This window comes from Notolepis coatsorum, assembly GCF_963971535.1.
Source record: "Notolepis coatsorum genome assembly, chromosome: 7".
NCBI lineage: Eukaryota > Metazoa > Chordata > Actinopteri > Aulopiformes > Paralepididae > Notolepis > Notolepis coatsorum.
The window spans coordinates 109,584,924-109,610,517 of record NC_140171.1 but is presented as its reverse complement, the minus strand read 5'-3'; the positions used below and the strand labels follow the sequence as shown (position 1 = coordinate 109,610,517).

Sequence of the window (25,594 nt, the reverse complement as noted above, 5' to 3'; positions counted from 1 at the left end):
GATGAAAGTCTTTCTCTGGTCTGCATCCCCTTAACAATTGTATGTATTGAGCTGTACTGTACTGTACCCATTCTGCAATCTGTTAATAAAGTTTTCAATCAATCAATCAATCAAAGTACACGTCAAGGGCAAGGACAATGTGTTAGCTGACATGCTATCACGGCTGTAGTCAGTGGGGGGGAGGGGGGTTGTGCTGTTTGTCTATGGGGTTGTGTGGGCAGGTTTGCTATTTCGTTGATAATGATTTTGCCCTGTCTTCCAGGGGTCGGCAGTAACGAGGACTGGTCTGGGAGCCTCTGGGTATTCGGAGTGGGGCTGCCCATTTTTCTCGACCACTGCTTTTCCCTGTTGATACTGTGTACTAGGGTAGGCTGTACGGTTACACGGAATGTGTTGGGGGTTATGGCCGTCTATATAGGGGCTGTTGGTACAGTATTTGCTATTATTAGTATTAATATTAGTATCATTGTTCCATGATTATTTTTTTTATTATTTCTTTGTCTGGTTTCTTCTCTGTTTATGTTCATTCCCCCATTACGACTTGGGGTTATGGCCATACATTTGAGGGGGGGGGGATATTATGTGTGGGTCTATGTTTGTGCCCTGATCAGGCGCTCCTAATGTGATTCGTCATGTCTAGTTGTAGTTCTCTGACATGGTATTGTAGTCCCTATCGTTCGCTATTTTTAATGCCTCGCTGGAGCTGTGTCACGTCCCAGCATGCTTCAAGGCCTCAACCATTATCCCCGTCCCCAAGAAGGCCAAGGTCACAGGCCTTAATGACTACAGACCTGTCGCCCTGATCTCTGTGGTCATGAAGGTCCTGGAGCGCTTTGTCCTGGCCCACCTGAAGCTCATTACTGATCCTGTGCTGGACCCGCTGCAGTTCGCGTACAGAGCCAACAGATCCACAGAGGATGCTGTGAACATGGCTCTGCACTATACGCTGGAACATCTGGACTGCGCGGGCAACTATGTCAGGATCTTGTATGTGGACTTCAGCTCTGCCTTCAACACCATCCTTCCACCCATCCTGGAGCACCAGCTATCCCTGCTGCAGGTGCCGGCCTCCACTCGCAGGTGGATTACCGACTTCCTGTCCAACAGGTCTCAGCGGGTGAGGCTGGGGAAGAGCATTTCCAGCTCTAGGTCCAGCAGCACCAGTTCCCTGCAGGGCTGCGTCCTGTCCCCACTACTGTTCTCCCTGTACACCAACAGCTGTGCCTCTCTCCACCCCTCAGTCAAACTCCTGAAATTAGCTGATGACACCACCCTGGTGGGTCTCATCTCCAGGGGGGACGAGTCGGCCTACAGGAGGGAGATCGAGAGGCTGCAGAGCTGGTGCAGCTGCAACAACCTGGAGCTCAATGCTCAAAAGACAGTGGAGATGGTAGTGGACTTCAGGAGGAAAGCAGCCCTGCCCCCTCCCATCATAGTGGGAGGTACTCAGGTGGCCTCCATGGAGTCATGCCGATTCCTTGGCATGACCATCTCCCGGGATTTGAAATCGGAGCTCAACATCACGGGCCTGCTCAAAAAGGCCCAGGGGAGGATGTTCTTCCTCCAGCAGTTGAACTAATACAAACTGCCGAGGACCATGATGGCCCAATTCCACACGGCCATCATTGAGTCCATCCTCACTCACTCCATCATCACATGGTTCCCCGCTGCAGTGGCAAAATATCTCACCAAGCTGCAGCGGGTGATTCGCTCCGCGGAGAGGGTGATCGGCTGTCCCCTGCCCTCCCTCAGGTCCCTGCACGACTCCAGGGCGCTGAAGAGGGCGAGGAATATTATGGCCGAGAAGGCTGAGGATCCCCAAGGCTGTGAAAGCTCGTCACAGACTGAGCTTCTTCCCCTCAGCCGCCAGGCTGATCAATGCCTCAGGCCCCCCCCCCCCCCCCCCCCCTCTGCCCCCAAGTGACACTGGCACAATGACACTGACTGCACTGCACTAGTCCTTACTGGAACTCTGCACTTTACACTTATATATATGTATTTAAATGATTAATCCTCCACTGCACTGTTTTTTGTCCTGTGTCTGTGTTGGTGTTTGTCGTTACTGTGAAAAAAGAAATGAAAAATGCATACACTGTAATGCTGCAACAATTACCAATGTGTTTTTACACAAATGGCTTAATAAAGGAATCTGAATCTGAATCTTACCCCAGCTGTACCCACTTACAATTAACCCGGTGTGTCTTGTCTCGTCATTCCCTCATGTATAAGTATTTTGTCTTCACTTTCGTCTGGTGCTGATCGTGTCTGTGTAGTTTGTGTTCTTGTCTGTCGTTACTGTAGTTTATTCTTCATTTCAATCCATGGTAATTATTTCATTAAATATTTCTTATAAACTACTTTGACTGCCGTCTCCTTGTTGTGTTGCATTGACTCGACATCGAGCCTAAAGAATGTCAATGACAACGTAACAAAAACGAATGCCATTACTGGCGACCAAAGCATCAAAAAACGACCCCCCCCCCCCCCCCTTCATGCATTCATGATGAAACATAATACCTATTATATACATTTGATTTGGAAATAGTAGCGTGTCCAGGGATGAAACGCCAATGCTTTTAGCAGAATTCATGTAGCGCCCTATAACTCAGCTTTTCAGGAATTAGCCCGGATCACTCTGAAATTATACAATATTCACCATGGGATAACACGCAAATGTATACATGAAACAATTTATTCTTTTTTTGCATGTTCGACGGAAGATACTGACTGTCAAATGACCATAGTATTATCTCCATAGCTATAATATAAAATATAGATATAGCTCTACAAACAAGGTGACGCACCCCCGTGGACTGGGACCATAATTCCTACCGGGAATTTGACTCAGGCAGGCCAGGCCAGGCCGATACCCATACCCCCCCGGGAAAAAAACTGTGTCTTGTATCTTGCTGCGTTGTATCACGTGGTGGCACTGTAGAGGCTGTATACACTAGTATAAATGCGACCTTCAGCACCATGGACAGCGACGCTGTCACAAAACGGACCATACAAGTTGTATACACTACACCAAAGTGTAGAATAACTACTTTCCAAATAATGGATTGTCCAAATGTCGGGTTATAATACGAAAGTGTCCTTTATAGAAGTTTACCGGTGCAGTTACATTACATTTCTCTACTTCACTGGCGCTCTCTGTGATCTAGTCGATTCATTATAGTATCACTCACCCTCGCGCTGCTGCCGTCAGTTCAACATAATGACGCGTTCCTTACATCTCCGCGGCTTCAATATCAGCATCCAAATCATCCATCAGACTTATAGCTGTTCTATTTCATGGTCAGGTTCCAGCAAAACTGTCTTCTTTAACTCCCAGCAGTACATCCAATAAAGTGATCAAGTGATCAACATCCGGAGTTTCCACGTCAATTTCAATGTCCATCTGACTCAAAACTCGTGTAGTAACACCTCTGATTGCGCCCCGCTTTCATCTCATTCTTTCAATTTTAGTCCTACGTTCGTCTTCACCCATTCTAGAGCTATCCAAAACGTTCATATCTCCCGGGTTTCAGCAGTTCGAAGCAGAGAATATTATGTACAAGGCGGAAGAGCCCTTTGGAGCTAAACCAATCAGAGAGGGTCTTCGCTGTATGCGGGCTAGCCAATCAGAGAGCGTCTTCGCAAACTGCGGCTACGAAAAAAAATCACGCATTCCTGCCTGCTTGCCTGAACTTATATATGCGCAAATAGAAACATGTATACCGACCTGGCCTGCTTCAGAGTTCAGTGGCCTGACTGCGGGCACAAACAAACAAATTCAAAAAAAAAAAAGCATTTGCCAGTCTGCCAGGGCAGCCAGGCCATGCCAGTCTGCCAGGCCACCGGGAAAACTCCCGGTGCTCCCGATGGCCAGTCCGCTAGTGCGCACCCCTATCTTTAAAGTGTGGCCCAGTAAGAACGGGATAAGGGTAATGACTGGCAGTGAATGAGTTAATGCTCAGATAATTTTTTTTTTTATGTTTGGCTGTTCACATAATCTGTTTAATGTGGCCAAGATCAGATTCCAGTGTGAACTGGTCACGCTCCTGAACTGACCTGCATGCACAAATAATGATGGATGTAAACATCGAGGACACTGAAGTCACAGTTTATGGCATAATTTATAAGTTGAATGCAGTGGAGGCCAGATAATTAAAACAAATCAGACCTGTATCTGATTTAGGACCACTGATTTAGGACTTTCATATTATGAAAGTGGCCCAAATCTGAATTGAAAAGGTCAGATTCCAGGTGATTTGTGGTGTTCACATTGTTGTGAATCTGATCTGAGTCACATCTGAGATAAGAGCAAAGAAAAAATCTGGGCCACTTTTGCCTGTAGTGTGGACGTAGCCTTAGACATACTAATTTTCCTTTTGTTTGAAGAACATGAGATTCTGAACCTCCGTCGAGGGAATGAGTCACACTGTGTGGAGTGAACGGCGCTTCAGCAATAATGACTCACCATAGGTGTCGGATGGGGAGCGGAGTGTGTCTTATGGCCACCAGGGCTCCTCCCTGGTCGAGGTACAGCACAGCGTACTCCTCGTCGAAGATCTGGAGGAAAAGGAGAGTGGATATGATTGGTTGATTGATTATTTTATTTCCGTGTCATGCACACTAAGTGCCCAACTCTGTATGATAGCATGTACAGCATAATGCTATACATATATTCTTACAGTATATATATATCTATCCCTATCTGTTTGTAAATACCTGCATATAATCATTTTACATATCTGTAGATACTATATCTATATCTGTACATATCCCTTACTGACTCTTACTAGTTACGCTGCTGGCCAGTGTGACTACTACCATAGTGTCTTTATACCTGTATCACTGTACATATTAATACTACAACTCTGTACATCTGATTAGCACTACACTCAGTAGTACTATTTTATATAGTTAATACCCAGTTTAATCACCTGCACATTGTGTATTACTATTGAATTTTACTGTTAGGGTCAGAGGGTCATTAACTCGGCACAGAGAATCATGGGCTGCCCCCTCCCCTCCCTGAAGGAGCACAACTCCCGCTGCCTCAACAGAGCAAAAAACATTACCAAGGACAGCTCACACCCTGGCTTCCACCTGTTCGACCTGTTGCCATGGGGCAGGCGTTACAGGTGCATCAGAGCCAGAACAAACAGGCCCAGAGCCATCACCATCCTGAGCTCTAACATGCACTAATAATTCACCTTCCCCCTCATCCCCCTCCTCCCACACTGTGCAACATCCTGATGTGCAATATCCACAGTGCAATACCCACCCACTACCGTCTGACACTGTGATTGTTATTTGTGTATTGCTATTCTGTATATTGTTGTTATTTTGTATATTGTACAGGACTGTAACATTCTTATTGTATAGCATTTAATGTTTCTGTATAGGATTTTATGTTTCTCTTTTATTACTTGTGATTTTATTACTGCACCTTAACTTGAGTCCCTAATCTCGTTGTATGCAAATATAATGACAATAAAGTACAATCTAATCTAATCTAATCTAAGGTGTTACATTTGCACTCTGGTTGGATGCCAAACTTATTTTCATTGTACTGTATTTAAATTACAATACATTTGAATCTAATCTAATCCAATCATGGGTTTATAAGACACCAAAAATACTGTTGCAGTGTTCCATTATTACATTACACATTGCATTTCGTTATCTAAATACGGATTATATGAATACAGATTACAGCTTGGTCTTAAACAAGGTATTCTAATTTATCTCCCAAGACAAATATAATTTGGTACAAAAAAAGTTCCCTTCCTAAAGCACAACTCAAGTTGTTCATATTCATGCAGCTCAAGTAAATCAACATAAATGGAGTACATTTTTATTAAAAATGACTTCCCTTATATCCTCGTAAACAGGACAGTAAAACAAAAAGTGAACATCATTCTCAATTTCACCAAATCACACAAAAGTACTGTATGTCCTCCTCTAGGGTGGCATTAAACTCAGTGGGAATACTCAACGGGTTTCGGCGGTACAGTAGTTCACTAGTTTTAACAGTAATGCAGAGGGCCCAATCAGTGATCCAAACATGGGCAAACATGGGTACTAGTTCCATTTAATTTCAAATAGTTATTTCAACTCACCAGGTTTCAACAAGTTACATTTAAGACATTTTAAGACCTTTTTAATACCATTTAGAGCTAAATTGAACACCAATTTCATGACCATACAAAATAAAACACAAAGCAACACTGAACTGGCGGCTGCACTTGCAGCACTTGCATGTTTCATACAAGCTCTCACCAGACTCACCAAGATCCCGGTAGGCCCGCAAAAAACAACGACTTATTTAATCTCCCGACAGCCGGGCTGCCCCCAAGAAACCTTGTAATACCTTTTAAGGCCATAAATTGAGAATTTATTAATTTAACTTTTTAATACCCCACAGATACCCTGGACACTGAGGTTACCCTAATTTACAGTGATGACAAGCTTACAAAATAAGACACAGTTTATCAGCAATTTCATACATATAGGCACAATAAATAAGAATAAACAATAATAAATCAGCTAAGACACACAGTGGTCAGAGATCATACTTATAAAGCAGAAGAAGGAAGAACCATTGGCTTCAGAGTCAGTTGGAGGGCATTCCAGGTGTTGGAAGAATCAAAGGAAAAAGCAGTTTCTCCTAGTTCAGAGCAAACTGGAGGAACCCTAAGAACCAGCCAGTCATAAGTAAGAATGGAGACATGTTTTCAATCTCTAGTAGATTGACTGAGCTCTTGATACAAGGAGAAACACTAGACAGGTGTACTGTACGTTGTATTCACAATTGCAGCTGTAAAAAAGGTTAGTTAAAGTTTAAGCACATTTATTTATTTTTACCCAGGACAGTGCACATTAATCAACATGAAAGTTAATGAGCATGTTTCATCTGTAGTCCCTGCCTACCATGCATGTATTTATGGTGTGGGAGGAAACCGGAGTACCCGGAGGAAACCCACACACACACAGGGATAACATGCAAACTCCACACAGAAAGGCCCCCGGCTGGGCTTTGAACCCAGGACCTTCTTGCTGTGAGGCAGGAGTGTTAAATAATGTGCCACCACGGCGATAATGTTTGTAAAACATCTAGTGAAAAAACAGATCTATGTTCCAAAAATAAAAGGAGAAAGTTACAAGCAGCATATTAACACTTTCTGCACCAATCACGTAATATTACGCGTTTGCTCGCCAGCGGTTGAGCGCCAAACACGTAAAATTACGTTTTTAGATCCTTTGATATTTTTCCTCTGATCCCCGTTCTAAATCATCATCCGGGTCATTCTAGCCGTCCCTGGGTCGTTTGTACATGTTTGAATTGCAATGCCGATCGAATATCACCAGGTGGCAGCAGTGGCGGCCGCCACTGGGGGGCGCTAGGGCGCCACCCCCCCCTTCAGGTCCTGCCTGGTTATATGAGAGTAGAACAAGAAAAGGTATCTTTTTGTTTTTTGTTTTATAGCCCTATAAATAATATAAACATGTTTAAAATGAATAATATTTACTAATTTTAAGTATGTTTGTATTTCCAATGCACAATATAACGTTATTATCGCAATTAAAAAACACTCGTTTTCCAGAGCAGGAAGTGACATCACGTTTTTTTTATTTTTTTTATTTTTTCGTATTTCTCGGCCCGGGCTATACGCGATAGCGCTCTGAGTGCGCGTCACAGTTTGATTGCTGTATCCGTCACAGCCAATCAGTGCATAACGCGTTGTGCGTTGAAATATGACTATTATGTTGGAATCCGGGCGCGATTTGAAGCGGTCTAGCCAGTAGCGTCAAGAATATCTGTAGCCGCATTTCGCGGAGACGCTCTCTGATTGGCCGACGCCAGTATTTTTTTCCGTGGCAGAATTTCACAGAGACGATCTCTGATTGGCCGAATCCAATTTCTAATGTTCCAATTCTAGCTTCTAGCTTCCTAGGTTGGTTCCTACTAGGTTGGTCTAGGTTGTTTGTCTTAGAGCGTGCCGTGACTGCAAGTTCTTTAGACTGTTAAGCTTAGGCACTCTTTCAAAGTTGGTTAAGGTTAGAGTTTGTCTTAGAGCATGGCGATAGAACGCCAGGTAGTTTGCAGTCTGTTCGAGCGGAAATGGACAAAGGAATGTACTTGTTGAGTGTTGTGCTAACGAGCTAACACTTGGCTATATGGCGGATTATACACGTTTATCAAGCTCTCCTGCCCTGGACGTTTCAACTAAACAGTGAGTCTCTCTCTCTCTCTCTCTCTCTCTCTCTCTCTCTCTCTCTCTCTCTCTCTCTCTATCTCTCTCTCTCTCTCTCTCTCTCTCTCTCTCTGTGCTTAACGTTAACGTTTGTAAATAGTTTTTTTTAGGAGCAGTACTGTTTAGTACAGCAGGCTACTGCTGGCCATTCATGAAGCGAGACATTGCTGATTGTTTATTTATTTTATAACACAAGACTATGACTACCAACTGCCTAGCCAGCCGTGTATCAATCTTGGATGCAATAATAACGTTACTTACCACACTGACTATGCCGATGGCTCATTGATTTAACTACTGCAGCTCTCTCGGATTGAAAATACGTGGATTATGGCTTGTTCAATATCGTCTATGTTTGAATGAATGAATGAATGAGAACTTTATTAACAGATTGCAGAATGGGTACAATACAGTACGGCTCAATACACACAATTGTTAAGGGGATGCAGACCAGAGAAAGACGTTTGTCTTGTTTACATCAGGGTCCCAGATTTTCGATTCATATCGATAGTTTAATAGCTAGCCTTGGCTCGTTTAACAATATGCAAAATATGTGTACAGCCCTGTACTCATACTGAAGTTATTCTTGGTATATAATAGGTCTGATTGTGTAACGAATCGATTCCACGTCGCGCTGTGTGTGAGAGAGAGAAGGAGAGAGGGAGAGATCTGCCTGTGTTTGGAGACAGGCGAGTTTTGTTTCTAACTTTTCTATTTATATTGTGTTTCAATTTGTGAATTAGAGTCTAGACTATACTTTATTTGACTGGTTGTGTGTTGTTGTAGTAACAGCTGAGCGACTCGTTCATAAGAGCCGATTCATTGCCGTGAGCGTGAGTCGAATCGTTCACGTCTTGCCATGAGTCTTGCGTGGTACAGTACTGTACTGTACATGTTTGCAAAATATTTGGTATAGCGCCCCTAGTGGCGAAGTACCCAGCGGCCGCCACTGGGTGGCAGTATCGTCTGTGTCTGAACTCGAATTGCATTGGCGTGGATACACGTCTTCCTTTTTATTTTTTTTGGTAGGGGCTCCTCCTCCTGCTTGAACAGAGATTCACATTGATTGCCTCGAAAGCGTATTTTACCATCAAAGCGTGTATAGACATATACACTGGTAATCGCGACGACGATGCGATCACTTGGAATTATTCTTTTTGGAATACCTTCTGGCTAAGGTAAGGTATATTCTATGTCTATTTTACCGAACCTGACACATGTTTTTCTAACGATCACAGTTCTGTGTTTCACCGGACGTAAAACATGCTCGGCAATCACAATCACAGTTTTGAGTTCAAACAACCCCCCCCCCCCCCCCCCCACCCCATGGAAACTATTTTTTGCATGTCCAATGTTTCCAGTGTCTGTCAAATGAGCCACACCATCGTCTCCACAGTTATAATACAGAACACACACGCAGCTTCGCAAACATAGTGAAACACTGCGGAAACTGACATATTACACATGAAAACAGTAAAATACCATTTAAAATCGTATGTAATCGTAAGTGTAGAAACGATTAAAATGGATGAACGTTTCTTTTATTTTTTTTATCCACTTTTTCTCCTCTTTTTCTATTTTTCTCCCATCCCAATTCTACTGTGCCAATTCTCCCCTCCCCTGTCTTGAACGTTGCTCGCATATGCCCCCCACTGGCCGGTTGTAGGGAGGATAGAAGCCTTGCATCACGTGTCCCCTCCGATACACGAGGAGGCAGCCTGGAACATCTTTTCACCTGCCAGTGCGGACTCTCATTGGCGAGGTGTAACGTTTGGGAGGCTCACACTACCCCCACCATTTCCTGTCTCTGCTGTGCAGGCGTCCCCAACCGACCTGTAGGAGTCGCTGTCCACAACGTCCAGAGTACCACCCATCGACTTCCACCCGCTAACTCTGCCAATTGAGTTAGTATGACGGCTGGCCCAAGCCGGAGGCAACACAGAGAGCCGGAGTCGAACCCGGTGTCTCTTGCGTTGGTGACAAGCGCAATGTCCGCTGCGCCACCCAGCCGCCATGAACGTTTCTTTTCTGAATTTTTTTTCAAATGTGATTGTAAAAGTCAGGTAAAATACTCTGTACTGGGACAACATCATTATGTATCAACGTCAATTTAGTTAGCTGTTAAATTAGGCATGTATGAACAAATGTGTGATCATATAGTTGTGTACACTTAAATATTCTTAGCTTTTTCACATAGTTTGATATTGGATTATTGGATCTTGTCTTGTGTGTGTGTACTGATTGATTGATTGATATATATATTTTTTGTGTGTCTTACATACATATGTATGCCCAGCCCATTATGGACTTACAAGACACATAAACAATAAGTATATTTAACAATAAGTATATAGACCAAGATGGCCACAAAAAAAGAAAACAAAATAAAACATAACAAGCTGTAAACAATGTACTTCAAAGAAACAAGAGGAATTCATATAAAATTATATAGGATATCATGTATTTTGTCTCAAGTGCCATGCTTTCTCCAAAAACCCTGCAAAACTGAAAATCAGTTCCACAAAAAAAACTCAACATACAACTCTCAGACTGCCAAAACAAATCCGGATTTACAAATTTAACTTTCTCAAATAAAACCCTCCTCAAGTCGGTGTACAAGGGGCAGGGAAAAACAAAATTTAATTCATCCTCCACCACTCCCAGATCACAGAGAACACACAACCGCTCCTCCTCAGGTGTACCTTGGAATCTACCCACTTCCAGAGCCAATGGCAGGGTGCCAAACCTTAACTGGGCACACAGAGACCTCTGTCCTCTCTTTAAATTTAACATTACATAAGGTTCAGTAAAAAAATCATCTTTAATTTCAACATATTTTCTAAGTTTAGGTTTCTTCCATATCTCCACATTCCACTTATCCTGGTTGATTGTTGATAATCTTGGTTTAATTATATTAACCTTACACTGCAGATTATAAAAAAAAAATCATGGACATCTCTCTTGACCAGGGATGACCGTGTGCTCTGTCCCAGTTAAATATCTTTTTAGTCATCGGGCAGCTGGACCAGGCGGTTCCATAACCTAACATGAGTCCCAACCCATGTCCCCTTCTATAGCCTCTTTTGCTGTATATTTATGGACTCCCAAGAAGTATCTCATGGCACGGTTCTGGATAGCATTACATTCAGTTGCATAATCAAAACCCCATACTCCAGCAACATAAAATAAAACAGAACCAACCATTGAATCATATAGTTGTGTAAATGTTGAAAACCCAAGGTCAGTGCACACTTTCATTTTACTCAACACAACCCCTAGTGCCCTTCCTGCTGACTCAGACAGTATTTCCTTCCTTCTATGAAGCTCATGTACCAAGATAAAACCAAGATATTTATAAGAGTATGTGCAAGTCAGGGGCGTTGGTCCAAATTGAAACATATGGTTAATCTGCTGTTCATGTTTTTTCCTAAAGTGAATAATCTGTGTTTTTTCACTGTTTTCTTTTTCTTATATTATTTTTTTTAATCTACCTTTTCTCCCCCTTTTTCCGTATTTTTCTCCCATCCCAATTTAGTCGTTATGCCAATTCCCTTCCTGGTCGTTGCACGCTTCTGCCCCCTACTGTCGGTCTGGGAAGGGAGAAGACTACCGCATGTCTTCCTCCGATGCATGTGGAGTCAGCCAGCCGCTTCTTTTCACCTGACAGCGAGGACTCTCACTGGGGGAGTGTAACGCGTGGGAGGATCACACTATCTCCCCCAGATCCTTTTCCCTGCTGAACAGGTGCCCCGACCGACCAGTAGGAGTCGCTGTTTACAACGACCAGGATACATACCCCACCGGCTTCCCAGCCGCTAACACTGCCAATTGTGTTAGTAGGGATGACTGACCAAGCCGGAGGTACCGCTGACAGCTGGATTCAATCCCAGAGTCTCTGCGGTGGTAGGCGAGCACTTAGTCCGCTGCGCTACCCAGCCGCCCGTGTTTTTTCACTGTTAATCGCAAGTCTCCATTTCCTGCAGTGCACACCAAGAACTCATAATATTCAACATGTTTTGTAAATTTGCTTCATTTTCTGCAAACAGGACAATGTCATCAGCATACAATAAAATACTTAGGATTATGTTTTCGATTGGAATACCAATATTGGCTTGCTTAATTTCTTGCACCAGGTTATTAACATAAAGGGCGAACAAAGCGGGATAAAGCACATCTCCCTGTTTTACACCGAATGGAGTGGGGAACCAGCCAGTCCTAACATCATTCAGCTGAAGACAGGCAGATGTAGCTTTATACAGGCTTTTGATAGCCTTATAAAATAGACCATCAATACCAGAATACATTTATTTATTATCCAAAAGTTAATCCAATCAAAGGCTTTTTTAAAGTCAACAAAACAAACAAATGTATTCTTGCCCTCGTCCAATCTGGCTCTCACCACCAAGTCTGTAGTCCTTTCTCATGTGTACTTGTAATGTCATGTTATGATGTACGCAATATGTCTGTGTGTGTGTCTGTACTAGTCCTTTGTCCTGTATACTTGTAATGTTATATGTTACGATGTAAGTATTATGTCTGTGTGTCTGTGTGTGTGTACTAGTCCATAGTCCTGTTTACTTGTAATGTTATATGTTATGATGTAGGAAGATCCCCAGGAAGAATAGCTACTGCAGTGCTGTAGCAAATTGGGGATCCTAATAAACTAAACAAACTAAACTAAACTAAACTAAACTAAACTAAACTAAACTAAACTAAACTAAACTAAACTAAACTAAACTAAACTAAACTAAACCAAACCTCCTCACGTGGGTGGTGCGGTGGCACAGTATTTAGCACTGTTGCCTCAAGAAGGTCCTGTTTCCAAATGATTTAGGAGGGGTCAAATGCAGAGGACAAATCTCTAGACAGGGATAATAAAGAGCATCTTACCAACTGGAATTCTGAACTTATTCTTTGAGTCAGTATCAAGTGTTGTACCTTTTATGATTCAGGGGAACCTACCCTTTATTTCTGGTGCAGTGTAAAATCTTACATTTCCTTTGTGTGAGCATACAATATTTGACATAAAAAAATGCCCAGTGAAAAAACCTTGTGTTTTGTTATAATATAATAACATATATTAGAATGTTAGAATAACTGCATAGTTTACCAGGGAATTATTGTTTTTTTGACATGGAAAGTCATGATGTTTTGAACCTCCATGTGACATTTGGTGCAAATACACATTTTCCTCAGAGTGAGTGACAGACATTTATTTGGATATTGTTCTTGGCGTTTTCTAGTAGACAATGTGAAAATAGATAAATGTTGGTACACACACACACGCATGCACGCACGCTAAACTAAAGCTAATCGCATGGAAATAGACTGCATTAATATTCCATAACAAGTCTTGTGTGCGCCAGTATGGCCTACGTGTCTAATGAACAGTATAGGCTTAATATATTCTAGTTACTTGTTTCATTAGGATTTAGTAGATACTATATATGCTCTGCCTCTGCCCTACGTACAGTATAAGTACAGACTGTACCTATACTGTACGTAGGGCAGAGCATATAGTATCTACTAAATCCTAATGCAACAAGTCATTAATGGAATAATACCCCTATACTGCGTTCATTCATTACGCCGTAGGCATTAATGGAATAATAAGTGTGTGTGTGTGTGTGTGTGTGCACGGTGCGGCAGGTGTACCACGAGCTGTATATGATGACAATACATTAATCTAATCTAATTTCAATGGGTCGCGCAAGACTCGCAAGGCATTTCCACATCCATTTCCACACAGCTGCGTCATTACTTTGAATTATAAGGGGCTCTGGAGGCGTTGTTTTGTATGCAAATGACCTGAACGGGAACGCGATTTCGAGTTTAAGACAGAATGCCATTCTCCAAGCAGATATCAGATCATATCACAGCTGTGACCGTTTCAGCCCCTTAAGACATATTACCAGCACGTTCGGGACTCAGAGTGAACTTGTCATTGATTCTGTTTCAGTCGGTTCCAAGATAAGTCTTCCAAGAGAACTCTTTGAAACATTTTGGAGAATGAGACACAGTGTGTCAGGGCTCAAACCAGCGGTCAATGCAGTAGTAGGCTTTTACCTCTACACTACCCTACACACACTCTGTTAAAGTTATGGTTAGGGGGTATGGTTAGTTTTAAAGGTTCGCTTAATAACAGTTAGTTTAACGACGTGGTTAACGTCAGGGTTATGGTTCGGGTGAGGCGGTCGTCAAAAGTGTGCCTCGGTAGCGTCAAGGTCAAAAGCATGTGGCGCCCCAATGTTCGATCCCCGGGCAAGTGAACTTATACAGTTAACCGCGGAAACTGCGGTTAGAGATATAGCGCAGAGGGCCATGCGCAGCGCGGTGTGTACAAGCGTGAAGAACAACACACCGGGGTTGAGGGACAGATGCCCGGGGGTCGTGATACGGGGTTGCACACACATACACACCTGTAGGTGTGAGAAATTACTTGTGTTTCTAATCTGCAAGCTGATCATTTATCCTGATAACGTTAGGTTATGTATATAACCAAGTTCTGTTAATACTAGTGACGCTCAGCGTCATATTGCATATATCTCGCTTCAGCATATATATACTGAATAAATTATAAAATGTACCTTTAAATGCCAGCATTCATCTGGCCACACCCCCATCCGCTTACCTACATAAGCAGGGGTGGTGCCACACACTCATCTCCTTCCCAACAAATTTCACCACAATGAAAAATCAAGGGCCGCAGCGGCGTCTAGACGCTGAGCGTCACTAGTATTAACAGAACTTGGTTATATACATAACCTAACGTTCTGTGTCATACTAGCTCCCGCTCAGCGTCATATTGCATAGCAGGAGCTGAGAGGGAGCTAGAAGCTCGACAAATGTACCCCGCTGAGGCCCCCCACAACCATCAGATCAGGGAGGACCGAGCCCCCCCGACCCCCCCTAATGGAGGGCACCCCCCCTATTGGGGGATCACGGGAGGGCGACGGACCCGACCGTGCGAAGAGGCACTCAAGCAACTCAACGCACAGGGTGAGCAGACCGTGGCTTGACCCCACGACTACACACACGCACAACCCGCATGTCACCCGGGAACGAACGGAGGGAACAACCTCGTTACTGCCCCCAGAATCACGGGGGCAAGGGCAAACCCAACCCCGTGGCAAGGCCGTAGCAGCGGAGCGCGAAGGAAGACCCAGACCCACCAAAGGGACTGGACCCCCTGGAACTGTGGCCCGGAGAAGTCCATGATGCCAGCATCAAGACCCCACCAGGTGGGCACTTTAGTGACCCCGCCCCCCACATTGCCAGCGTATTCGGACAAAGGCCCCTCATTAAAGCTTACTGCACCTGGTATTCCCAGGTGGTCTCCCATCCAAGTACTAACCAGGCGCGAACCTGCTTAGCTTCCGAGATCGGACGAGATCGGGCGTGTTCAGGTTGGAATGGCCGTAAGCCGAGCGGGCCATGTCCCCCCAATAGTACACCGCCTGGCACACTGACCCTGCAGAACAGGCAGTCAGCATGGCCGTAAGCACACAAAAAAGGTTAACCAACGGAAGCAGGCAGCGCACCGGGGAAAAACCAGGCAACAGGCTGTTAACCCTAGCCTGGAGACTGCGGACGAGACAGGCGCCAGAGGGGACAGCTGAAAACAGCCGCCCCGGCGGAAGGGGCGTATGCTGGCGTTGTTGCATGACCAAGCCTCCATTGAAAAAAAACCCACCCAGAGGGGTTGAGGCAGAGAAGGCTGACACGATTGGCAGACGTCATGAACGTGCAGGGGCACCCTCAACCGGGTAACCCGGGAGTTGACACTGCTCCCAACACACCAGGGAATCAACCACCTTGGTGTTACCCAATGTGGTGGTTGTTCCTATAACCCCTCAAGAAAAAACTCCAAAACACACCTGCGGGTATACACCGGCTATACCGCAGTACAAGTGTTTCAGTTTTCAAAAAAGGGTTAACCCAGGCCTACGGGTCGACGAAACATTACTCCGGACCGGGCCCGGCGATACGGAAAGCACAGGGTCACCAGAGGAGGTCAAAGACCACCCCAACAGGCCCCTCTTCGCCATGCGTGAGAGAGGAGCGAAAAAGAATGGAGAACCAGCCCCAAGCACACCGTACTTGGTATTCCCAGGCGGTCTCCCAACCAAGTACTAACCAGGACCAACCTGTGTAGCGGTCGAGATCTGACGAGATCGAGCGTGTACAGGTTGGCATGGCCGTAAGCCATTACGACAGTGCTGAGTAAAAAATGTACCCAGCCAGGGTCTCCATAGCGCTTAACCCTGTGACACCCGTACCGACCTGGCATTTTTTCCCCCTGAAAAAAGCCCAAGTCCCTCAGGGTACCAGAACAGCAGATCTGCACCCCGGCGGACAACGGGTTCAACTGATCCGGACCAGCGTGACCAGAACCAGTCCCGTGCCCTAACCACGCCGATATGCCTACTCCAGGAGAAGGGGCAGATATGCGTGTTGATCTTAAACATGAAAAGAAGGCGCCACCCAGACGTTCGGGGCGAACCGCGCCCGGTGGCCCACCCCCAGGGCGTGAGACCCCTCTACATACGTTCAGATCCATTCCGTCATCATCCCCCAGATATGAACGAGAATCCGTCGACAACCAAAACAGGTTGTCGGAAGAGGAAAAACCTCCATCCCAGTTGCTCTATAAAAACGCCGTTTTAACCCCAAGCAACCAAGGCGTGCCAGTCAGTCGCCTGATTACAGAACACCCCGAGCTAGCACTATGCGTGCGTCGGGACACACCCACATCAATGAACAGGCTATTTAGACCTGTCATTGAATCCCCAAGGCGCCCAGGGGAACGACAAGAGGGGTGTGATACTTCCTAACTCCAACTCTTTTTAAAAGAAAAGAAGGAAGCACCAACAGTATGTATCCCAGTCTACACGGCCGGGGGTAAATTTTTTTAACATTTTTACATTCCACCACCCTCCCATAGAGAGGAGACGGAAATCCCCAGAGAGACTTCCCACGCGAGCTGCACAGATTGAAAAGAATATATTGCACCTTGAGCCATGTAAAAGTTTGGTTTTAGGGTTCTCCGGGGAGGAGGCACTGAACCCATACACACTTAATAATCGAATTGAATCGAATACACACACAATAGAGTAGGACTCCTTCTTGAGGTTCCACTCACCTTATCAATCTGAGGAGGAGGCTCTGTACTCTGAGGAGGCTCCCTCACATGGAAGGAGAGTCCCAACTCACAGAAGGCCCGAATAGGAGCTTCGTGAGGAGGAGCCCTGACCACCCCCCGTTTTAAACAGATCCATCATATGGACCTGAACAGCACACGGAAGTCCTACCAACAGAGACGCGCACGGTGACGTACTCTATGGTGGGGGAATTTCTGCGGTGCACACGCCCAATATTCCAGGGCGTGGGACCAGGAAACTCCCTCCCCCCCCCCCCCCCCCCCCCCCCCCCCCACCCTGTAACGTGCCGAACCGCAACGTGACAGGAACCTTGAAGGACAGGTGGGTTTACCCCTGACCAACAGAAAAAAGGGGAGGAAAGGTTACCAGTTCACCCCTTTACGACTCCACACCCATGATACGATGTAATGACAAAAGAGAGTATGACACAGTCATAGTCAGCTCCATGAAGCATCTAACAGCTTCATACAGTGCATGTGCTAACCTGCTATCTGATTTTTACTAAGGAAAAAAACACAGAATAGAGAGGGCTCTCCAAGAGCCCCGGTACCAAACTTACACATGTGCTTCTGTGGCCAGCCCAACCCAGTTGTAGGTCACATGACACACACAACCCATCATCACCTACAAAAAATGGCAAAAACACTCTACAGAGGAACGCCGTTTTTCATAATGAGAGAATACATAATTCTCGATTAGTATCGGCCACAGGCCTTGCTAAGCACACACGAAAAGCGACCAAACAATTTTTTCTTTTAGGAAAAATAAAGTTTCTCAAGCAGTGTTTAGCACAACCTCAGCAATCAAGCTAAGGGTTACATCGTATCCCTACCACACAGTGACACAATGTAGTGCAACAACATGTCTGAGAGGAGGATGAAGAAGTCCCCACGGAACCGGGGGGAAACACAAGCCTCCTACTTTACCCTTAATACGGCCAGTTGAACAGGTAAACCTGTTAATATGTGAACACACTGTTCATTGTCATTACAGGCTGAGAGAAGAATCATTCTTTACTCATATGTCACTAAGCATAGCTTTATAGGTTAGTTTAACCCCCTTAGTTGAGAGTGCTCGGTACAAGAACACACATGATGTTTCTCAACACAACAAACCAGATCATTTTCACATCTGTAATAAACAACCCTATTTGCATGGAGAAGCTAATACCAGTGACAAGACAATTCACACATAACTCGCATCGTATCCTAAATGTAGTGCAGCAACACTCGTTTTGGAAAACATCGTTATTTACAAAACATTTAGAAGGGAAAGCAAGAAGAAGTGCTCAAGGTCTGGTCAGACTTGGCCTACCTTGAGCGCAGATCAAGCGAAACTGCAGCCTCTAACAAGGCACCGTAGTAAACACAGCCGTTCTGTGTTGTCGGCCTGGGCAGCGTCGCCGCCCCATCCCGCCGCTCCGGTCCCCCTTGTTGACGCAGTCCTTGCCGTCCTGGCTCAGGGCAGGTTCGACGAACATCCTCTGTCAAAGATGACGTCGTAGTCAAGAGTGTTTAAAACATGTTATAATCAAAGCACGTTCAACAGTGTAGCATTAAGCTAACGGCCGCTCTAACCGTCGGGCACTACCACCCCTGCCCGCGAGACGCCGAGCGAACGGCGCACGCGACCAGAGGGGAGACTTCGAATCCCCCCCGCCTCTCCCCGTGAGGGAGAGGGGAGTTGGGAACCGCGGCGGCGCGCAAGGGGCCGGAGCCACCCCGCGCTGGGCCTCGGCCGATAGCAGCAAGCTAACGTTTCCTAGCCTAGCCTAGGTAGGCCACGACTAGCACGCAAGCTAACGTTTCCTAGCCTAGTGATCACAGCAGGTTAGCGCCGCAGCTAACAGCTGACTGGCTAACAGTAGGCCACCACTAGCACGTAAGCTAAGCAGCTATCACCTGAACTTGTACACAATGATATAACAATCACTCAGACAGGCCGCCGTTCTGAAACCCTCCTCACTTTTTAAGAGAAAAGAGAAACAAGATGTTAACACAGTTTTACAACGGTGATTTTACCAACACCCGACGGAGCCAGCACAATACCCAACTGGCCTGTGTAGCTGACTTGAACACAGATCTTCCGCTAACGAACATCCATGCCCATATTTCCTCGCGAGGGAATACTCTCATTTGGATATGAAAGACGGGGCCTACACGGTGACAAAGAAAACATTTACTTGTCCAGAAAACACAGGGATCACCAGTGTTAATGGTTGTGGCCCACTAGTTAACTTATAATGGGCTTCAGACCAAGGTCTTCCGCTGTTGCCTAAGAGGCTGAACAAAAGACCTTAATCTGGGGCCGGTGTTCGTAAACATTGTCAGCCAGCCCCCATAGCACTAACAGACAAGTGGAGCCGCAAGCAAAACATCACTCACCAACCTGAAACCCACCGCTTCTCACAACAGCGGCGCGTCCTACAGTTCAGCTGTGTCCTGAAAGGTTTTACCGCAACCAGCCACAGCAAGGAACTGCAGTTGAGAGGCATGCAGCGGCGTGCTCCCAATACGAAAACCGGTGGAGGATTTTAGAATGATCACCATCTTCCAGACACTCCAGTGACGAAGACAATATCGCCGTATTTTCTCGAAAATAGTGAGAGAGAAAATAAAGATATGATGTCAACGTATCTCCTTGTTCTTCCTTTCCTCAGAGTAAATATTTTTCTCCACGTCAAGTGGGCATATGAGCAACACGTTGCTTGTGATGAAATTTGAGAAGGAGATGAGTGTGTGGCACCACCCCTGCTTATGTAGGTAAGCGGATGTGGGTGTGGCCAGATGAATGCTGGCATTTAAAGGTACATTTTGAAATGTATTCAGTATATATATGCTGAAGCGAGATATATGCAATATGACGCTGAGCGGGAGCTAGAATGACACAGAACACCTCTCATCCCACAAAGCAAAAATAAACACACACACAACCATCACACCCCCAGCATTGGTTAGACCTTGCCACATCAATTTCCGATTAATAATTTTTCAATGAAGTCCTTAATTAGAAACAAGCCCTATCAATTTAAATGGCCGCTGTCAAATAAGGACAAGGTCATCCTTGGTCATCGTCTGCACTGACTGAATCAAATTACTCTTCAGATTTGATTAATTTGATCATTTGATTAATGCCCACTAAGAATGCTAGGGTTTTTAGGTTCAGGTGTTTCAGAAGCCTATCCTATTAGGTAGAGGGCTCTCAAGATAAGACGAGATAAGATATTCCTTTATTGATCCCCGTGGGGAAATCATAGCGGCATTGGGGAGGGGAGGTACAGGTATGGTAAATTAAGAAAGACATAAATATAGGCAAAAAAATAAACAGTGTAAACAAAGGTGCAGATGAGGGTCTGTATGCCCTATCGGTTATACTACATGTTACAGTAAATATAGGCAATACAGGATTTGTATCTGAAAGTATACTATGAGTAATAGTAAAAGTGAATGGTATACACAAGGTGCATTATACACAACGTGTGTGTGTAGTGAGACTCACAGTGTTTGATTTTAATATTACTTCTAACATACATTTCATGTCAAGAGTTTCCTGACATTTGAGTGCAGATCAGTGGTCGCTACTTGTGTGTTGAACTGGAAAAGAGATTTATTCCCTGCCAGTCGCATGGGCTGTCATTGGCTACGGATGGATGGTTCATGTTCAACGTTTGCACAGATTCCCTAAAGGCCCAGAGCCCCTCAAGCCCCTCCTCTCCCTTTTCAAATAGTAAAAAAGTTTTAGTAATACACTGCATGGTTTAAAGAGGGAAGTGCTGACACTATAATCTATAATGTTAGTTTACAGAAGGGATGTACTCTGGCCCCTGTGGCTGCCTGGATGCTGAAGTCAACACAAGCCCTGATACATTATGGCTGTTATTGTTTTTATTTATTTTGGTTATCATACAGTGAGGTTCAGGCTCGTGCTACACTGTCATCCTTAGGAAATGGCATGATAGAGTAGTTGCTCATGCATGGCAAGCCTGTTGCTTCATCATGATAGTATAGTTGCTCATGCATGGCAAGGCTGTTGTTTCATCATGATATTATACTGTAGTTGCTCATGCATGGCACGCCTGTTGTTTCATTATGACAGTGTAGTTGCTCATGCATGGCACGCCTGTTGTTTCATCATGATGATATAGTTGCTCATGCATGGCAAGCCTGTTGTTTCATCATGACAGTGTAGTTGCTCATGCATGGCAATCCTGTTGTTTCATCATGATAGTGTAGTTTCTCATGCATGACAAACCTGTTGTTTCATCATGATAGAGTAGTTGCTCATGCATGGCAAGCCTGTTGTTTCACAGTGGTTTTAAGACCATATTGCTGACAGCAGGTGACTGTGGACGTTGTTTAATTTCGTAGACAGTACAATATGATGAAGTGCTATGTTAATTAGCCAATATCATTTTATATCTTCATCTGCTGATTGTAATAATTTATGTGTAATCCGGTTCACTCCTGAAAGTTAATCGTATGCTTTCTTCTGCATTAACCTACAGTGCAGAATATTTGGACCTTCCATTCTTATCATGTTACAGTAAATCTCCGTAATAAAAACATCCCCTTTAGGGTGCAATAATCATTGAGTCATGGTGTCCTAGTCATCCCTACACCACCAGCGAGCAGTCTGTTGTTATATCATCATTTATTTTCAATATCTTTTACATTTGATTTGTTTTGATAAAACCCGGCCCGTGCTTTAGCTTGGCCTAATTCATAAACCAAATGCATTTCAAAGGTTAATTACATAAATAATGTGCTGTCAGAACAGTATCATGTTTGTAGGTGAAGTATTTACCTAGCTTGTTTAACAACCAGGAAATGGCCAAGCGATGGTTATATGTATTGCAGTTGAAATCTAGTAATCCATGCCCAAAAATGGCTTCCGGTTTGATGTATCAGTGAGCAGACGTGCAAACGAGAGGCTCCGTCTAAAACTTCCTTTAAACCTTCCAAATCGAACAACCTAAACGTTTGGGACCACCTTGCATTTATACACTATTTGTACAAAAGTGCTGTGGTACAATGAGCAATACAAAGCAGAAACAACCGACTACTTCAACTTGTGCAATGAGCGCCACAGCTGATAAGCTTGCAGAGGGCAACATTGCAGTGGCGAATCCTCATGGAAGCCAACGGAAGCCAGGCCTCCCTATAAAAATATGAATTAATATCAAATATGAAATATGAAAAAAAAATATATATATATATATAGTTTACAATAATAATAATGTGTTATATATTTTTTTTAAATGTCTCCCTCTTCTCCTTCTAACTCTCTCTAACACACTGTCAGACTCACTGCAGCAGAGGAGACTGGAGATGAGGCAGGGGGAGGTGTCTTTCTCCAGCCTCCCCATGTATGTGGACTCCAAAACCAATACTAGCCAATCAGATTCGAGCTGACTAAAGCCCTACCCACACCTTAAAACGGGCCTGTCAGCAGACTAAGTAGTCTGGCCTCCCCTCTGCACATTTGAACATTTTATTAACCCGTGACTGCTCCCACGAGCCGAATATTGCCCCGATCCTCGCGAGATTAAATCCACGGGTACCTCTCGGCGTGCCGAAGCTTTTCCTAAATCATTTCCATCATCGAAAACGAGGGGAAAAGGTCGGCTTGCGACCCTGAAAATGTTGCGTGATATTAAAAACGCTGTATTAAGTGAGCCAATTATGGGCTCCACACAAGCTTTCTATCGTGGGAACATCTGGGCGTCCCGCAACTTTTACTCATTCACATGTAGCCCCGAAAATGCTTAGAAAAGGAAAGCCAAAAGCGTGGAATAAACTCACCGAAACGGAAAAGTGTCCCACGGGCGCGCCGTGATTCCGATCCGCGTGAAAATATTCACGGCCATAGAGGAGACCGTGGGACACCTTTTTGCAACCGAATATGTATCTAGAATTTGCAGTATTAATTACCCTGATGTAAACAAGACAAACGTCTTTCTCTGGTCTGCATCCCCCTTATAAAATTGTGTGTATTGAGCCGTACTGTATTGTACCCATTCTGCAATCAATGTCAGACTTTGCAATCAAAAGTTAGGGGGCTAATAACCCTTGCCATAATTTCAGTGCGCCCACTAACTTTTGATTGCAAGGTCTGACATTGACCCCCTTTTCAGGAGTTGACCTAGAGCCCACCAAGGTCATGCATATCAAATTTGGTCAATGTCAGACCTTGCAATACACTGTAAGGCACTGTAAGGCTACTGTCCTGCCTCACTTCCAGTGATGAAGCTAAGCTATGCTAACGGAGCGTCTATTCCCAAAGCTAAAATGCACGCACAGAGACAAAAAAGGTATGTATCTTCTTGTCTAACTCCAGGGAAGATGTTAAATAAGCTAATTTCCCAAAATGTTGGAGTTCCCCTTTAATACATAAAACAGTACAGTTCAGACCAACTAAGGTTACTGCAGACCCCCAGGGCAGGTTTATTATAGTTTCAGGATCCCTTAATAATGTCATGGTAGTGCTAGTTAATCTATATGCACCCAATTGGGATGACGCAGCATTCATGGGAAAAGTAATAGCATGTTTACCTGATTTGAACTCTCACCATTTGATTTTGGGGAGCGACCTCAACTGTGCAATAGACCCACGGCTAGACAAATCTAATCCAAAGAATGTCTCTCCCTCTAAAATGGCAAAATCCATTACATCATTTGTGACCCAAATAGGATGTGTGGACCCATGGCGTTTTTTTAATCCGAGTAAAAAACACTTTTCGTTCTACTCTCAGGTCAATAAAACATTCTCTAGAATTGATTATTTCTATATTGATAATTATTTCATTCCGGCTGTCAATAATACAGAATACTCAACTATAGTGATATCGGATCACGCCCCATTGTTACTTGACATCGCATTCTCACTCTACACTACAAAAATCACGCCCCCATTGGAGGCTGGACTGCACATTGTTAGGTGATGATGGATTCTGTCAAACAATATCCAAGGTGATTGACGAATTCCTTATAACCAATAACCATGACAGCATATCCCCATCCCTACTCTGGGAGACTTTAAAGGCGGTAGTTAGAGGAGAGATTATATCCTACTCTGCAAGACAAAACAAACTGAGAAAACAAAAACAGGAACAGCTCATGGAAAGTATTGCAAAATTAGACAGAAAATTATCAGTATCCCCAACCCCTGAATTAGACAAGACAAAATCTCCAAATGGAATATAATTTACTTTCAACTCGTGAGACTGAAAAACTACTTTTAAGATTACGTGGGTCTTTCTACGAACATGGGGAAAAGGCAGGACACCTTTTGGCACACCAAAATAAGAGTAGATCGACATCCCAACAAATTGAACAAATAAGGTCTCCCTCCGGAGAACTCACAGTCATCCCATCTCTTATTAATGAGACCTTTAAAACATTCTATTCCAAATACGACTTTGACAGGTGGTCAAAACTTAAAAACTCAGTACAGGCACGGGTTTCAATAGTTAAGATGGATGTCTTACCTAAAATCAACTTCATCAGCTCAATGCTTCCGTTACCCCCTCCAGATGGTTATTGGAAAAATGTACACTCTTCCGCATATACATTTATTTGGAATAACAAACCACCACGTATAAAAAGATCCACCGCACAGAGAAACAAAGCCGACGGAGGGATGGCATTTCCAAATTTTTTCCACTATTTTAAGGCGTACACTTTAAGACCACTGACAACCTGGTTTGAACCCCAAGCATCAGTATCCTGGAGAAATTTAGAAGTAAATATAGTAGCACCACAGAGACTGCAGGACATAGTATACACCAAAGTATCAATTAAGCAATGCAAACTGAAATTTGGCCCCATAATTACTCATGCGATCCGGATATGGCGTGAAACACAAAAAAAATATTCTAACCCACATAAATGGCATAATCATACTCCCTTATTCAATAACAATGCACTCCTGATTGGAAAATGACCTATAAGATTCCCTAGATGGGAAAAGCAAGGCATACATACATTAGGAGATGTTTTCAACAAACAGGGTATTTGTAGTTATGATGAAATAGAAATCAAATGTAATCTCACCGGTTCCAGGGCTGTACGCTAAGCTTTTTCACTAGGGGCACACTTATATATTTTTTAGGGGCACATTTTTAAATAACAATTTTACCATTATGTATATCGATTGTTATTGATTTAAAAAAAATTAAAAATTAAAAAA

At 44.1% G+C, this 25,594-nt stretch overlaps 1 protein-coding gene across 1 annotated transcript in view; it reads right to left on the bottom strand.

The window, feature by feature from the left end:
- The window catches only part of sorcs1 (sortilin-related VPS10 domain containing receptor 1), a gene marked incomplete at both ends in the record, with an annotated part of 670,421 nt that overhangs the window by 56,334 nt on the left and 588,493 nt on the right, over positions 1-25,594 (bottom strand). Inside the window, one exon of the mRNA XM_084318344.1 lies at positions 4,463-4,554. Within this exon, the coding sequence (XP_084174470.1) occupies positions 4,463-4,554 (92 nt within the window). The remainder of the gene's footprint in view (positions 1-4,462; positions 4,555-25,594) is intronic.